This window comes from Hordeum vulgare, chromosome 2H (assembly GCF_904849725.1).
Source record: "Hordeum vulgare subsp. vulgare chromosome 2H, MorexV3_pseudomolecules_assembly, whole genome shotgun sequence".
Lineage (NCBI taxonomy): Eukaryota > Viridiplantae > Streptophyta > Magnoliopsida > Poales > Poaceae > Hordeum > Hordeum vulgare.
In genome coordinates, this window is record NC_058519.1 from 654818892 (window position 1) to 654838006 (window position 19115).

Here is a 19115-nt window from a genome sequence, read left to right on the forward strand (position 1 = left end):
TCCTTGGATCATGCTCCAACATAAATACTGATATTTACAGTGTCCATTTGCGGGTTAGATTTAGAGATGCCACACCCTATCCCTATGAGCACTTCTGAAACACTGAACCGACATGTCACCGATACCATGGTTCATCGCAAACCAACTCATGGTTGGATGGTTAGGAGGACTGTGGTATCCCCTGCCCACCAGAGTTCAAGTACCAGACTTGACGTTGATGCTTGCATTTACCATGGTTCATCTAACCATCCAACGGCAGGCTGGTTTGTTGTCATGTAACATTCGATGCAAAACAAATGCTGGTAAGTTTTGTTGCGGGATTTGATTTCTAGCTCCTTTGTAAACTACTAAACGTCTGGTTCCTAAGCACCATGATAAGTGATAACGCAACGTTTGCACCGAATCATAACGTTGTGACTGAATAAAGCTTTTGTTGTTGACGTACGGTAAAGAGACACGCGAGTCGTTCCCGCGACACGAAGAAACAAGCAGGAAGAAATTGTTAGGAATTAATTAATTATATTTAATTAAGGGATAATCCCTGCTATGTCGGTTGCTTTAGTTTAGCAACTGCTCCTTGTAACCGTCTTTGTACTGGGGTATATATACCCACATCTTCAATCAATGAGACAGCGATTTCATCATTTGCTCTTCCTCTCTTCTTCTACTCTTCACACGTTATCAGCACTTTGCCCTAACAAAGAGCAACTAGGCCAACGACGAAAGGACGAGACGGACAGCGCCGCGGCGCTCGCGCATCGCGTGATTCCCGGTAGCAGGCTGCACCGGCGCTTCGCATTGAGCAGCAGACACCGCCGTCGATGGCGACAACAGTAGCGGTACCGTCCACGTCTGCGCCTCAAGCGGCGTCCAGCAGGACGCGAACCCCGGCGTGGATGGCGACACCAGCAGCCGCGGCCTCCACGACGCGGCTCCTCCAGCACGCGGGCGACATGACGCCCTCCGGCGTGATGCAGAATCCTGAACTTGGCGTCGCTCAGGCCCGCCGTACTGCCCTCGCCGCATGGAGCGCAGTCTAGCCCGTACGCCGACGGTTTTCGATCGATACGCTGCGGCCGCAGATTCCCGCACGACTTCTAGCCATGCACAACTCCTCCCAGCGGCAATGGCTAGAAGAAAAATTCCCCGCGGGATGTAACTAAATTCCCCGCGGGATGTAACTGCACTGGAAAGGAGTTGGGGATTCTTATCCATTGGGTTATTTATTGATTTAGCCCTCTAACTTTATCTTAATTCCAGGAAAGTTCATGCATTTATGTATCAGCCCTTCGACTTGCAGTATTTTATAGTTAAATTATCAAGAGCCCATTGGATTTTGTGGTTAACCCCTCAGGCTTACTATTTCTAATAATTTGGCCACTACTTGCGTTCTAAGAAACCTATCTAGAGAAATATATGTGAAATATTCCATCAAAGTATGTGTACGTACTTTAAATAGTAGACTTGGCGATCAACTATTTTGCAAGTTTGGACACGAGACTCATTTTCCAGACTGCATTTAAGAATGTAAATGACAATTCTATGTAGAGAAATTAAATGAACATGTTCATTGTGTTTGCCTCAAGCATTCTCCCTAACATGTAATTTTAGTGCAACAACTATATTATACAATTAAAATTGAATTTGGAATCACAAGGTACTTGATGGCATCTACTGTATATTTCGCAAATTATCCATCACTACTGTAAGATCTACATTTTGTCATTTTGGCAAGATGACTATCTTGAACGTGCTTTTCCAAATATTAATGTGTATATAGCCTAAATATTATTTTTGAATCACAAGGTGTTGGTGACATCTACTGCACTATTTGCAGATTATTCACCATTACTGTAAGGTCTACATCTTGTCAATTTTACAAGATGATTACCTTCAAAGTGCTCTTCTAAAAATTAATATTTGACTACCTCAAAATATCATAAGGTAATATTGGTATCTACTGCAAAATTTTGCAGACTATCCACTATTGCTGCAAGGTCTACATCATGTCATTCTGACTGATGACTACCTTCAAAGTGATTTTCTTAAATATAGCATAACATAAGGTAATAGAAATATGAACATCTACTGACAAAAGTCAGACTATGTTTTCTATTACTTCGAGATCTACACCATATTGGTGATTATCTTCAATGTGTTATCCTATATAAGTTGAGGTCTACACATATGGCTATAAGGCATCAACTGTACTAGAATTTGCTCCTCTAAAGCATTTACTGTTGTTGTTCACTAAAATATTTTACTCTCATAGTAAATGTTACTGTTGCACATTTGTTATATACTAAAATTGTATTTTTGTGCCAATATGAATTATTCAAGCCTCAATTTGCTTGAATCGGTCTTGGAAAATTATGCAAATATTTGCATACTCCAAAGATTACCTTCTATTACATTAGTAGGATACATGGCAGTGGAGTCTATGCCAATATTTATAATTATAGTGTCATCCATCAATCAAGATGGATACCATATTTTATAGCAAGTGTCTCAAACACCGTCGCAATGTCCACATCACATTGTGGTTTACTTTCATAGCGACTAACTGTTGGAATTATGCCCTAGAGGCAATAATAAATGTATAGTTATTATTATAATTCCTGTATCAAGATAATAGTTTATTATCCATGCTATACTTGTATTGAATGAAGACTCATTTACATGTGTGGATACATAGACAAAACACCGTCCCTAGCATGCCTCTAGTTGGCTAGCCAGTTGATCAATGATAGTCAGTGTCTTCTGATTATGAACAAGGTGTTGTTGCTTGATAACTGGATCACATCATTGGGAGAATCACGTGATGGACTAGACCCAAACTAATAGACGTAGCATGTTGATCGTGTCATTTTGTTGCTACTGTTTTCTGCGTGTCAAGTATTTATTCCTATGACCATGAGGTCGTATAACTCACTGACACCGGAGGAATGCTTTGTGTGTATCAAACGTCGCAACGTAACTGGGTGACTATAAAGATGCTCTACAGGTATCTCCGAAGGTGTTAGTTGAGTTAGTATGGATCAAGACTGGGATTTTTCACTCCGTGTGACGGAGAGGTATCTCGGGGCCCACTCGGTAATACAACATCACACACAAGCCTTGCAAGCAATGTAACTTAGTGTAAGTTACGGGATCTTGTATTACGGAACGAGTAAAGAGACTTGCCGGTAAACGAGATTGAAATAGGTATGCGGATACTGACGATCGAATCTCGGGCAAGTAACATACCGAAGGACAAAGGGAATGACATACGGGATTATACGAATCCTTGGCACTGAGGTTCAAACGATAAGATCTTCGTAGAATATGTAGGATCCAATATGGGCATCCAGGTCCCGCTATTGGATATTGACCGAGGAGTCTCTCGGGTCATGTCTACATAGTTCTCGAACCCGCAGGGTCTGCACACTTAAGGTTCGACGTTGTTTTATGCGTATTTGAGTTATATGGTTGGTTACCGAATGTTGTTCGGAGTCCCGGATGAGATCACGGACGTCACGAGGGTTTCCGGAATGGTCCGGAAACGAAGATTGATATATAGGATGACCTCATTTGATTACCGTAAGGTTTTCGGAGTTACCGGGAATGTACCGGGAATGACGAATGGGTTCCGGGAGTTCACCGGGGGGGGCAACCCACCCCGGGGAAGCCCATAGGCATTGGGGGAGCCACACCAGCCCTTAGTGGGCTGGTGGGACAGCCCACAAGTGCCCAATGCGCCAAGAGAAGAAAAATCAAGAGGAAAGGAAAAAAAAGGAAGGAGGTGGGAAGGAAGGGGGACTCCTCCCACCAAACCAAGTCCAACTCGGTTTGGGGGGGGAGTCCTCCCCCCCTTTGGCTCGGCCGACTCCTTGGGGGTCCTTGGACCCCAAGGCAAGGCCCCCCTCTCTCCCACATATATATACAGAGGTTTTAGGGCTGATTTTAGACGACTTTCTCACGGCTGCCCGACCACATACCTCCACGGTTTTTCCTCTAGATCGCGTTTCTACGGAGCTCGGGCGGAGCCCTGCTGAGACAAGGTCATCACCAACCTCCGGAGCGCCGTCACGCTGCCGGAGAACTCTTCTACCTCTCCGTCTCTCTTGCTGGATCAAGAAGGCCGAGATCATCGTCGAGCTGTACGTGTGCTGAACGCGGAGGTGCCGTCCGTTCGGTACTAGATCGTGGGACTGATCGCGGGATTGTTCGCGGGGCGGATCGAGGGACGTGAGGACGTTCCACTACATCAACCGCGTTCTCTAACGCTTCTGTTGTACGATCTACAAGGGTACGTAGATCACTCATCCCCTCTCGTAGATGGACATCACCATGATAGGTCTTCGTGCGCGTAGGAAATTTTTTGTTTCCCATGCGACGTTCCCCAACACTAACCATTGTGAAATACACAAAGTCTATACGTTTTGGCAGTGACTCTCAAGTCACGTGCACACACTTCCTTAAGAATGAATTCCAGAACATTAGCAATAATTTCATCGCGTGTGTTGTATTGAAGGATACACCAGGTTCACCAAGGATCACCTTGGCCATGATTGTTCCCAAACAAATCATTTATTCATTGATGCCACTTACTCCTAGTAGTAAATTAAATAAATGCATTAGCATTTTCAAGTAACACATGGCTGACATTTCCAAATACACCAAATGCATGATTTGGTGGGAGTATTTATTTTAAGATGATTCATGACATTAGTCATTATATCACATGTGGCATTGTTGCCACTATAACTCCATCTTGAGAAAATGTGACATGGCTATTATCTTAATAGCTAATATGTGCATATGCATTTTATAAATCACCAACTTCACTTAGTTATCAAACTGAGTACATAATGGATGAATATTTCCCTTAAGAGAAACATGTTGCCATGAGCACATTTGGAATGATCACCCAATATTTTTTCCAAGGCCTCAAGCCTATAGTAACTTACAATTTTGGTAATTATAAAATCAACTTGAAGTTGAGATCTCATGATCTGACATCTTTATATGGAGATCGGGTTGAAAAGCCCTTGATACACTTTACATCTCCTTATCATGGTAAAGAAACATGTTATTTCTTAAAATCATCATATTCACCCAACGGGTGCTTCAAATATTTGCTAGCATTGAGAATACTATGCAAGTCAGTGGTCACAAAATAGAACCATGAGGAATTCAAAGTAAAGTGGAGGCTAAAGACAACCAATAACAGAATTCTCCTTTAATTGGGAATTGATCATTTCCAAATGATCACAGAGACAACTCTTAAGTTTGTCAAATGTGTGGTTACATAAATATCGTACATATGATTACCAAACCCTCAAACATATGGTCAAACCACACAATGAGTTTATTAAAAGGCAAATAAGTTCATTGGGGTATTTGAAAATTTGCAAACATACAACCAGAAAATATTCTCGTAAATGATGTTCTCAAATCTTCATCAGAAGGAGAACCAAAAATATAGTGCACAAAAAGAATGATCAATTCTTTTGCGCCTATGATATGTTTGCGTAATTATTTTTCAGTAATATGGGAGATCTCATGCAATATCCTGATTATTCCCAAAATATTGTTTGCCTATACTTGTACTACTACATGTAGTGTAATGTCCAATATCCTATTTCTTGGACATTATATTTGATAAATTTTGAATATATGAATCAATTCATACTCAATTTTGTTGCGTACACAATAATTTTCTAAATCTTACAAAATATTTGGCTTTAAGCCTTACAATCCTAGTTTGGGGTTGATTAGAAAAATTATTGGCAATTCTATTGGTCATAACGTTTTAAGTTATAATATTTTCCAAATCAACAGATTTTATGTCCACTGCATGTGCAATAGGGGAAATAAGTTTTAAGGCTCTCTCACCTTAAAAATTCAAATGAGCCACGCATTCTTCCTTGAACACATTCAGAAGATATGTGGATTACTCAACCATTATGTGGTATTATATAGATACTCCATGGTACTCATGGAAACATTTATAAAATGATTTCTAGTATGTCTCTTGTCACAAAACCATGAATGATATAACTAAATTAGTTGCTCAAATTCTCAAAGTAAGAGCAAGCTAGTTATCCTAAACAAGGGATAAATCCATTTGAATGGACAACTTCGTTCAACTCATTTCGCAAGCAATGTCATATTATATATAATACTTTATGTACATATCGAGAATGGTTTAGTTAAATATCTTATCAAAGATAGTGAAATTAATAAACATGACCAAACTTATAGAATTGTAAATTTACCAGCCTCTTGCTGGACAGCTACGGCCTTACACACCGTAAGTATGATCTAAATCATACCAATTGCATATCATCCTACTTTCCCCTTGTAGTAATTACGTGGAAATGAAAAAAGTATTTCCTATCTGCGATAATTCAGTTACATACCGATATCACCACTCCAGCATACATCAATGGGCTCTCATAGAAAAATAGGGATCTATGTGAGGAATAAAAATTTATCCGTCAATCAAAATTATTCACAACCCGTATGCTGATTGCATTAGCAATAAGGACATTTCCGGCATTAGGGGGAGAATAGTACCACAAAGAATGCCGAGAAATAAATTAGATATGTTATTGACATTCAGTCCTTATATCCACGTACTCAAAGAATCTAAACAAGAAGTTTAGAATCACATATTTGCAACTCATTGCAAATCTACCACATACATTTACTGATGACAAAGGTGTCACTCAATTTTATATTCCTGCAGTAAAGTGTCAGAAAGAGTGGAGGTACCTAATAAGCCACTCTTCTCCCGAAATGAGAGCAAGAAGGGGAGAAATCTGACCACACGAGATATAATCTCGCATATGCTTCCGTGGAAATAGAGGAAATCAAATCCTCAACCAGTAAATGTAATTCAACATCAAGTTGAAAGAACACCTCACTGGATGCTCATCATCCAAAGCCCGACATAAATGTGCACAGATGTCTTCATGTCGGGACATCGAAACACCTTGACTCCATTCTTGTAGGAAATCACAAGGAGTTAAAAGGAATAAATACATTTCCACAAATTTCATTGATTCCTCCAGAATCATATAACATAAGTCTACATTTGTCGACATATATTTCTTCTGAAAATTGCTAAAACCTTTTGGGCCCTGAACCAAAATCTATGGTTGAGTGCCTCTTGCACTCATGTTGGTTCACATAAAAGGAAGCAAGTAATGAAGAATAGCCTCGCTCTACAAACGAGTGGTATTTACCACAGTAATACCTACTCCTCATAAGTGTCTTCCATATGGAATACTAAAAACTTCTCATTCATAGACAAAGTCAATGAGGTGGTGAGAAAGCGAGGCTTGTAGCAAAAGGGTTCATGCAGAGACCCGACATCGATTACGATGTAACATACCTTTTTGGTATGAGTGGAATTATGTTTCGATAATAAATACCATTGGCAGTACAAATAATATTATCCATGCAGTTAATGGATGCAGTGACTACATATTCATATGAGTCACTCATTTCGGAAATCTATATTAAAGTCCCTGAAGGACTTCATTTCCGAATCCAAAAACAAATCGCGACATGTATTGTGTAAAACTTCATAAGTCACTCTATGACTAGAAATAGTCGTGAATCATATGGTACTACCGACTAGACGAGTTCCTTCTTCAGAGGATTACTCAAAGGATGATGATTGTTTATGTGTGAATAAAGGAATACCAAAATTTTATTTCCTTACATCACCTCAGTGTATATGATGATTTCATCATCAATGTCTCTACAAGACCAAAACATACATAAAATCATCTCAAGACGGGAAATTTGGATTCAACCAAATTTAGCTTAATTAAGTTTACAACTTGAGTATTCTCTCAAGAATACATGTCAGTCTACATATATCCAAATATATACGAGAAGTTCAATTTGGATATATCATATCAACAAAATACATGCATGGTCATACTACCTTTGATAAGGTACAAACCATTCATACCTAGGGGTGATAATGAAGTGATACTAGGACCTGAAGTTCTATATCTCACTAATGCCAAAGCACTCATATACTTGCAAACTACGTCGGGCCTGACACTATATTTGCTATCTTTATTCGGAGTGCAACCTCAAACAAAAGGTATATGGTTGATATAAGTACTATCATCTTATATCTGAAGATTATAGTAAATCTTGAATATTTCCATCAGGAAATAGAAGATATGACCATGATATGATGTAATGATATTAGCTCTTTATTTGATCCCAACGATGCCATATCAATGACTGAATTTGCTGGAATAGCCTTCACATGGAAGTCATATAAATGGATTTTAGTGGTTATTTCCAGTTATCATTCTAACATAATTGTTTTATCTAAAGGCATTGCAAAATATGCATAACTTAGTAGAATCGTTAACCACACTCAAAATCATGTGGTTGAGATTCATCAGAATCACATAACTTAATTTATCAAGATACTTCCACTTGTGTTACTCAATACCTATAGGTTATATGAAGAGCAATATCATAAATCACATTGCTCGGAAATTACTTAGCCTCACGGATTATAGAAAAGTGAGGAAATAATTTGCAAACAAACTATTGTTATAATCCAACAGATTATACACAATCTCATGTTCATGTCAATGAAATTGGTATGAGACATCCTTCATATTTGCAAAGTTCAGGGAGAGTAATATCCCAAACTATAACCTATTAACAATCATCAGATTGCATATATTGTACTCTTTTTCCCTTGATGAGTTTTCCCTATTGGTTTCTCATAAAAGGTTTTTAACGAGACAATATAAACACAAGTGTCTTTATATGCCATATCATTTTCTCCTTGTATTTTTCCCATTGGGTTTTAAAGGAGTTTTCAATGACATGTGAAATGCACTCTTTTCCTTTATGAGTTTTCTCTCGAAGTTTCTCATGATGGTTTTTAATGAGGCAATATCTTCTCAAAGATAATATGTTATACTTTCTATTTTCCCTATCAGGGTTTTTAAAGAAAGTACTCAAGACATATTTATTGTTCTCTAAACTCAAAGATGAGTTTTCTCCTTCTACAAAAGTTTTCTCAAATGAGTAATCACGAGACAATAATCATTATATGTTGTATCATTTTCTCCTTATTTTTCCCACAGGGTTTAAAGGAGTTTTAGCAACATATCTACACTATTCTCCTCATATTTTCCCCCACAGGGTTTTTGGAGGAGACTTTAAAGATTATACAACGATTTTTTAAAATGAAGATGATGAACATTCTCGAAGGCAAATACATACAAGGAGGAGTCTTTATCAACATGATATATATTATAAAGACAAGCATTGATTAGGGGGAGTGTTAGGAATTAATTAAATATATTTAATTAAGGGATAATCCCTGCTATGTCGGTTGCTTTAGTTTAGCAACTGCTCCTTGTAACCGCCTTTGTACCGGGGTATATATACCCACATCTTCAATCAATGAGACAGCGATTTCATCATTTGCTCTTCCTCTCTTCTTCTACTCTTCACAGAAATTGTGGGTGTTTGGACCAGTAAACGCAGTTGCGTCGTCACGCGGCTCCGCGCGACGATCTGACGCCGATCGCGTTGCTTCTGTCTCGAGCTAAACTGAACACAGCTGAAGAAGAAGCAAGAGCCGTCGGAAAAAGTCTCCCGTAGAAACTTACACAAACCGTGTGTGCGCGCGCGCGACGTTGAAAGTGACATGTACGATACGAGCGACGTGGCCTTGGCTCGAGCGAGTCGAAGAACACGTACGGCAGCGCGCAGGCGACCGCTTCAACTATCTCAGGCCACCTGAGTATCAACCGACCTACTCCAAGTACTACTCTGCCCGTCGGTCGGGTCAGCACACCGTGTCGTGCTGTGTCGATTTCAAGCGAGCAGGATACGTACATGGCGATTGGTACGTACGGGCAAAGTAATACGTAATGCAAGTGAAAAATCGCACGAACCGGCCGGAGTCCGTGCAAACCAATCTGTGGTTAAATTGTTAGATTTGTAATATTCCCTGTGCATTAGAGTTTAAATCTCAAATTTAACATTGTTATTAGCATTTTTCTAAATTAATTTATGCCTTTTGACAATGTGCATTCAATGAAAAAGACGTTTCCGTCAACTACGAAAACGTGTGTGACGATTTTGTTAATCTTAAGATGATGTGTCGGTTTAACTTTTCAAAAGTGTTCATAAAAATAATATGTACATGTGTACGTTTATAAAAATGAATGTATATTTATACATGTGAACGACTTTAATTATATTCTGTTAAAAAAAAGTCCCTTAGCACGCACCTGTCTATGTGTACGTATAGTAGAATTATCCGTGCGCCAGATGCGGCATAATCAGACGAGTCTGACTAGTTGCAGGGTTGAGATGAAGTGGACGTGTCGAAAAGAAAATACTTTTGCCTCAGTTTTTAGAAGAAGAAAATTGTCTGCGAGAAATATAAACGTACGGCGGAAGAGGCATGTACTCGTCAGATCTCGGGGGAGAAGTAGAAGGAGAGCACATGGGGCATCTGCCGCGTCCCACCACGTTGGTGCACTTGTTTTTCGTGTCGGTGCCCCTTGATCATCACGTGCTTGCCCAACCAAGCCTGATCTCGTGGGAGGTGATTATCACGTGCTGCTCTCGTGCGTGCAAACTGCAAAGTATCTATACTACTCCCTCCGTTCCGGTGAAATATGTGTTATATGTTATGAAAAATATATCATTAGATTTATACACGACGTAGTTTCTAAATATATATTTTTTATCATATATGATACATATTTAGATAGTTAAATTGTTGACCTAGAACTACGCGAATGACTTATTCACCGGGACGGAGGTAGTAGTAATAAACAAGCGAACATATTCTTCCCTAAACGTACCTGAAAACACGTACACATGACATTCTAGATAAAATACCACCACACGATCCGGCCCACCTAATTAGATCTAACCGTTTACATGAAAAATAACCCCCACTGTGTATGCTTAGCAATTTACGTGAGCGGACAAAACTCTGCCATCTCCCACCCGACCCCCCGCCACCGCCTCGGCGTCGGCTGTCGGGCCCTCGCTCGGACGCCGGCCCCGCACCAGTCGCCGCCGGTCCTCGCGCCCTCCCCCGCTGACGTCGCGGCGGCGGCCGTCTACAGGGCCAAGGCGGAGGAAGCGCGTAGGAACCATGACCGGCCGGAGCAGTCCATCGCCCTGAGGAAATGGATCGCCACGGGAGACCCCCAGGCCGTTGAGTGTCGCAAGGATTGGATCCTGGAAGACATGGAGGCCTTGTGGCTCAGGGACATGGATCCCGACGAGGATACCTCCGACTGGCATGCCTTCGAGGCCATGAAGTTCCGTGAGTTCTGGGAATTCCTCTGGCCCAAATCCTTCGGTGAATTCGAGCAGACAAGTAATAAGCCAAATCCAAATCCCCTCTCCCTTACTGGATGATCTCCATTGCTGCTGTAAGCATGTTGATTGGTTGACCAAATTTGATATTGATATGCAGCGCGTATCCCATCCATGCTTTACACGGACAAGAAGTCGTCACGTGGTACATCCCATCCCATAAGAACTCTGCAGGTCTTTTCAGTCAAAGTTGCAGGATTACAAGATGGATTGCGCTGGCCGCTGGAAGTGTTTGGCGTCGTTGCTGCACGAGACTATTTGGATCACAATCACAATATTACCTTTGACCGCAAAAGGGATAACTGCCAAACAATCGACAAGGAGGTCCGCATTCACTTCCATGAACATTATCTGGTCTGATCTTTTCAGCTGCTTTATAAAATGTGATGACGTCAATAAACATACGGTCAAATTATATATTTACAACATATATAGAAGTGGAGGAGAAAATAGTTACTTCTTCGTGGGCTTTGCGAAGATGCGAGAGTGAAAAATCAAAGACGGAGAGATGTTTGTTTTTATTTGTACCGTACAAGAGACAATCTGGTAAGGGGCATTGGAAATCAGTATAGACCCGTTGTTATGCATAAATTCAGGATATCAGGTCATCGCCGCATTGGGACAAGTTGGGCGTGAATCATCAAATCTAATTCTTGGCACTGACTTCACCAAAAGCAATGAATGGCCTGGTAATGTTAGTTCTGCATCACTGTTAGGGCAGATGTGTTATTTTATCCATGGTCTTTATCGCTTGATATAATCAATATTCTGTTGAATTTGTAGGTAGGCATTCCTTTGTAGGTTGTATAAATTAATGGTGCAAATAATTGTCAGTGATTGGGAAAAACAAGCCCGAGTTGTATTATGCGCAAAGCTATATATTAAGAATGTCAATTTTAGAAATATATTGAATTGTTCCTTTATTGATTTATTTTACACGAGATTCATATTGGAAATATTAATATTGTCAAGGAAACATAGTTGATTCATCTGGGCCTCTCTAAAGGAAGACTTTGATTAAGAATGATAGGTCCAGGTTTCCCCTTAAGTCTGCGGAAGAGCTATTTGGGTGAGTGCATTTTCGTGAGCATTGTGCTTCAAATTTTATGTATATTTTGTATGACCACAAATTAAAATTGAAATAATAGTTCATACTTCAAAAGAGGGTTCAGTCTGCACTTCCTGAGATGGCATGTCCTTAGAAGATATACACATGCAGCCATATTTGGATGATGATGCTGATGGCTTGAGTAGATTCTGTTATCGTAATACAACACCATGAATTTGTCAAGCAAAAAGTGACACCATCACGCAACCAAGGGAGAAGGGCAATTTTCATGCAGATGTAAGGTACAAATTTATCTTGCATATAACAGAATGGTACCACATGATAATTAACTAATCTACAACAGTGATATACAAATCTTCCGTTGTTGCTTCCCGTAAAACAAAGGGCTTCAAACTTCCCAATAGAGAATTACATATATGTTTCTGATCTGTTTTTCTTTCACACAACATGCAGTGCATTTTTTTGACATTTTTAGTTGCTCGGCTGGTCAGTAATGGAGGGTCTCATCGTGCCATCTCATAGGTATAATCCGACGTGCCATCTCATAGGTATAATCCGGACGCACTGCCGAGGACGAACAACAGTTAGCCGCACTGCTGACGACCAAGAATGGGTATAGTTGTCATTTCTTTTGGCTGGCAAGCGGCTTTGAGTACATTAGCAAGAGTTGGGGTTATTGCTGGCCATAGGTAGTAAGAAAATGCATTGGAAATTTTTGATTCAAAGTGTGACATTTATATTAATTAGTAGTAATATACTGTACCTCTTATAGTATAGGCCTGTTTTTATGGTGATTATCTCACCAATATTCTATTCCAAATATTGGGTTTTAATGCAGATCTTGATACAACCGGACATATCTTTGCTTTTATCTTTCTTTGTTTTAGTTGGACATGTGAGATCTACTTTCCTAAGTGAGATTTTTTTTTCACGAACCGAGAAACATAGACATACATTGTTATATGGATATACGTGCGTGTACGTACACATTTACTAGTCTCCCAAAAACGCACAACTTTAACGCCTTTCAGCCAACGGGTAAAAAACGCGAACGCGTTAGAGCAAGTATAAGCTGAGTGTGTATAAAAAAAAAGTATAAGCTGACTCAGCTGCCTATAAGGAATAAACTAATATATTTTTGTTTAGTTAGAGAAAAGAGAAGAGAACAAAGAAGGTAAGCGGGCTCTTAGAGCATGGTTAATAGTATAGCCATTTGCTGGCTACCATCTTATAGCTAGCTTGTATAATAGTTAGCTATAAAAGAGTACTACTTTTATCATATATGGCTCACCTTTCATTCTTACAAAACACCTAGGAGCATGTGCTAGAGCTGACTCTTCACGAAGAGCCCGCTTCCCTTCTCCCTCCTCTTCTCTCTCATCCAACTCAACAAAAATATAGTATTTTAATCCTTACAGCCTGCTGACTGTACCTTAGTGTACTTGCTAAGAGCCAGCTCTAGCACGTACTCCTAGGCATTTTGTGAGTATGAAAGGTGGACCATATAATAAAGAAGTAGTACATTTTTAATGAACTATTGTACATGTTGGCTATAAGGTGAGATATAGATGACATGTCAATGGTTTATAGCCAGTAGCTGGCTATACTATTGTACTTACTCTTATAGTTGATTCAGTGTACGGAGCAAAATGACATTGCGCATGGTTTATTGGATGCGCCCGCTCGTGCGCGCAGCTTGTAAGTGGAGTCACTGAATTCGACGCAGTGGTAGCGTGTGTCTGTAAGAGATGCTCTGGTCCTCGCCGCATTAAAGTGCTACAGTGTCATGCTAAAACTTTTATTGGGTGTGATTTTTTTTTTTGCGGCTGTTGAAGATGCTCTTAGACCATCTTCAACCACGACTTGTAATTCAGGCCCTCAAATAACCGCGGATGCGCCCGATCAGTGATCGGACGTGTCTTCTATTTGTTCGTCCGTACAGTCACATTCCTCATTTTATTTCTCATATGTTCGGCCACTTGCACGTGATTGATGGAGAAGAAAAGAGAGAAAGAAAATAATGAATAAAGAAAAAAATGTTGGCCGGAGAGAGGTCACGTCCTATGTGACGGACTGACCGGACGCGTCCGCGAGCCCTGATATATTTTTCATATTTGAGATGGATATGAGGGTTCGCACACAACCCGAACATATAGAAACGATATAAAGGGTCCGTTTGGGTCATTTTTTTTCTCTTCTGTCCGATCATTAACCTGACGCATTCGGAGCATATGAGGGTCATTTTAGGGGTTCAGTTGTATATGCTATTATATAAGGATAATTTTTTTGTTTCTTGGCAAATGTTAGGTTTTTCTTTGATCATCTGCAAAATGAATGTGCATTTGAGAAAAATAATATCGCAGGGTGACAACACCATATCTGATAGGTTGTGCGTTCTAACCATCCAACCAAGTTGGTGATGCAATATGACATCTGACTGAAAACAAATGATGCTTAATAATATTCGCTATGTAGATTTCTACCTCCCATGTAAGCCAAGTGTTGGTAATATAACATTGAACAAAAACAAATGATGGTAATGCTCTAATTGATGCTATTAAGTTGTGCATCGATATATCTTAGGTGTTGATTGTCGGACCCAACGTGTGTTGGTTCTTGAACATGCTCAACACGCTCAGAGATAGATGAAAATGCGAGACCGGACATCGATGAAATGGCAATGGCGCGACTAAGGGAGGAGGCATCACCGAATTATTGGGGATGCAATGCGGAGCTGTTTGCATTGTGGGAGCGATGACAGATCCAAGAGGGGGGGGGGGGGTCTCAGGGCCACATGCCGCGTTCAGAAGAGCACAAACTCGGCAAGAAAAACCTTTTGGTAGGCAGAAAAGTTTACCGCGGCGAAAGAAGGTCCGACGGGGGAAGCCGGCGCGACATACATTAGTCTAGAGCGCAGGGATGGCACACCATGTGTGGTATGATGGAAGATGTGACAGCCTTGTCAAGAGGAAGAAGAAAACTAGGAGGATTATGAAATAAGAATTCTACGGTTTTTAAGCACCCTTGAAGAAGAGGCGGCTGCTACAAATCAACCGGATGATTTCTTAGAGAAATCATCCGCCTAGCCCACCGTCCGACCAATGCGCTGGTGGCTGTTAGATTACAGCAATGCCACGGCTACAACGAGTGTGCGACAGTTTCAATGCAGCGCCATTGCAGCCCAGTCGGCGCTCCAATGCAACACCGACGACGTCCGGCGAAGCTCCATTGCAGCCCTGACGGAGCTCCATCGCATCACCGATGGCGTCCGACGAAGCTCCATTGCAACTCCGGTGAAGCTCTGTTGCATCTTCGGCGATGCTTCCGACGACCCGATGTTGCTCCATTGCAGCTCCGACAGTGCTCCCAACAGCTTCAAGGCAACATCGCCGGAGTTGCAGTGCCCCTCGTCAACTCCTCGCCGCGGTCACCGCCGAATCACCGACGAGGTGGTGACGCTCCAGTGCAGCTCCGAGAGGGTGCTGCATCATCGCTCTTATGCAACTCCGGGCGAGCTCTCAGAGCACCGGCGACGCATCACCACCGTACTTTGCAACACCGGCAACAGCAAGGCGACGCCCCGGGGAGTTGCAAGTTAACGCCGGTGCTACTAGTCGTTGGGTGTTGGAGTATGATAGGCCAGAGGAGCGTGGGTGCGTGGAGTGTGAGCTCGCCTCCCCTTGGGCTGCTCCGACGAGAGTCATGGCGATGGGGACAGGCGAAGCCTCGAGGCAAAGATAGGAGACGTAGTAGAGTTGAATGTGGCTCGGATGAAAGAAATAAGGCAGGCAGCGAGCCTAAAAAAGAATAGATAAGATAAATAACATGGATGCATGACCCCATGACACGTGGCGTGCGAAAGATCCAGCTGAGTTTTGAAGAAATCAACCAATTGATTCTAAAGGTTTTCCTTTAAAGAATATGCAGATATCCTGTGATTTCTGTTATTTTGATAGATACTAGCAAAATGGCCCGTGCGTTGCAACGGAAAAAAAAACATCATAATTTTCAACGGCGATAACCATATTTTGCTACATCACCGAAATACATTATCACTTTCATTTTTGTGAAATCATATTTTTGAAAAATATTTGAAATTGTGATAAAAATTCAAGTTCGTGAACATTTTCTAAAATCAGGAATATATTTTTGCATTCATGAACATTTTAGACTATTTGCAAATATATATTCTTAAATTGTGAACATTTTTAAAATATTTTTCTTGAATCAGCGAACTTATCTAGAGTCGACACACACAATAAATCTAAATATTGCAACGTCTACATTTCCATCCAATGAAACTTGATGGAGAAAAATGAGGATATGTGACCCGGTGACAGTCTGCTCGCCCGAGCTCTTGGTGGAATTTACTATTATGGTATAGTTATGGATTTGATAGTAATCTATGAATGCAAACTACCAACAACATATTCAAATCTAGAAGAAAACTGGAAAACTTGAGGGACAAAACAAAAAGTTTATGTTGACAGCAATACTCCTCTAAATGGCATATTACTGTCAGATTTTGTTTTGTACTGAAATTTTTAGACACCAAAACCTGAAATGTAATACAATCCAGAAAAAAAAGAGGTAAAGGAGATACTGAAATTAAAAAGAAAAAATAATAATTAAGAAAGGCAGCAACAGGGATCGAACTCAGGTCTTCCGGATGAAAGAGCATGACTCAGACCAATGGGATGCGCATGGAACTGTGATTTGTTCATGTATTATTTTAAATGGAGAACGGACGAACGCCTGACTTCAAAAAAAGGAAAACAAATTGTTTTTTCCACTCACCGGTGGCATAGGGGCGTAATTCCTGCGAAGTCTAGGGGCAAATTCCGCAACGGACGACATAAGCGGTAGCTCCTTTATTATCAGGGAAAGATATACTGAACCCATCCGTATTATCAATTTTTTTTTTTTTTTGCGGAGTACCAAACGAAACGAAGTAGGCGACATTTGGCATGAAATCTGGCCCTCACCAGCAAAGCAAAGCAAAGCAGGCGATGAGGTTTCCAAACTGGCGTGATTACAGTAGAGGTCGGGACGGCGTGGGCGGCTGGAACGGCAACCAACCAATCAACCGCTGCGGAAACAAAAGGAACGGGCAGCAGAGTCAAACCAATCAGCCAGGCGTGCGTGCGTTTATTGACCTCCCCCCCACCCTACCCCACAAGTCCACAACGGCTACAACTCCATCACCATCCCCTTCTTCCCGGCGCCTTCCCCTTCCAACCCAACCCAAAAACCTTTCCCAAATCACCGCGAGCGATTCCCATCCCAAAATCGTCGCCGTTTCCGTCAGAAAACCACCAAGCCAACAAGGAATAGTCGTCGCCTGCATCCACGCGTTTGCTTACCCAACCCAACCCCAACCCCAACCCAACCGCGTCCCCCAAATTAATCCCCTCCCCATCCCCTACTCCTACTTATATCCCACCAAGCCGCACCGCCACAAATCACCCAAATCCAACCACCAATCCCCTCCCCTCCCCTCTCCCGCCGCCGAATCTCCCTCAGCTCCTCCCCGCCGCCTCAGTCGCCGTCGCCGTCGCGAACCAGCAGCAGCAGCTCGCGGGACGAGATGGGGTCGGGGAGCCGCGCGGCGTCGTGCCTGTGCTGCCCGTTCAAGTGCCTGGCGTGCGGGCTCTTCAGCTGCCTCTGCAGCATCCTCGTCTCGCTCCTCGTCACCGCCGGGGTCCTCGCGCTCATCCTCTACTTCATCTTCCGCCCGCAGATGATCGCGGCCACCGTCGACTCGGCCTCCCTCACCCAGTTCGCGCTCGGCCCCGCCAACCCCGCCCTCCTCCAGTACAACCTCTCGGTCGACATGACGGTGCGCAACCCCAACAAGCGGGTCGGCCTCTACTACGACCGCGTCGAGGCGCTGGCCCTCTTCGACGGCCAGCGCTTCGGGTTCGCGCCCCTCGACCCCTTCTTCCAGGGCCACCAGGCGTCCACGGACCTCAAGCCGGCGTTCGGCGGCCAGCACGTGCTCGACGGCGACGTCACACAGAGCAACCTCCGGACGCAGCTGGCGGCAGGGGCGGTCGAGGTCGAGGTCAAGCTCAACGCCAAGCTCCGCGTCAAGGTGTGGGCGTTCAAGGTGCCCGGGCCCAGGGCCAGGATCAGCTGCCCGCTCTCCATCCCCGCCCCCGGCGGCGCCGCCCCCGCCTTCAAACCCACGGACTGCAAGGTCTGGTTCTGATTCCGCCATGGATTCGATTCCTTGGTGCTCGTTTGGGGATCCGATCCGGTCCGGTCTCTTCTCTCCTCTCCTCTCGCTTGGATTCGATTGACCACCGTCCCATTACTATGTATGTAGATCTTGCTAGAGATTTTCGCATCTACTGCTGCTAGTGGTACTAGTTGGATTCGTAGCTGTATTGCACATACTACTACTACTATCGATTGGTCGATTACTCGTTCCTTTGGTTCTTTGTTAGCGGTAGTACTACTCGTACCATATACTCCAGTTATATTGAGATTGATTCTAGTATAGTAGTAGTACTATTTTACCAGTGTTGATATATTGATCGATATTCAGATTTCATTCAGACTCTACCTGGCTGTTGCATTGTACAGTAGTCCGTATATATCGCCGTTGATGTATTCATACTTGCTTGTTGGTTCATCGCGACTCGTTGTGGTGAATGAA

At 42.3% G+C, this 19115-nt stretch overlaps 1 protein-coding gene across 1 annotated transcript; it reads left to right on the plus strand.

Annotated features, from left to right (window-relative positions):
• The first annotated feature begins 17723 nt into the window (after positions 1 to 17723).
• LOC123428472 (NDR1/HIN1-like protein 2) lies at positions 17724 to 19021 on the plus strand. Its single transcript, XM_045112683.1, has one exon. It carries the CDS (start codon positions 18042 to 18044, stop codon positions 18663 to 18665), a length of 624 nt encoding a protein of 207 aa, XP_044968618.1. The 5' UTR covers positions 17724 to 18041; the 3' UTR covers positions 18666 to 19021.
• Positions 19022 to 19115: the final 94 nt, after the last annotated feature.

Excerpts from the sequence above, each read along its gene's own strand:
- LOC123428472 (XM_045112683.1), top strand. The coding sequence starts at position 18,042 with ATGGGGTCGGGGAGCCGCGCGGCGTCGTGCCTGTGCTGCCCGTTCAAG.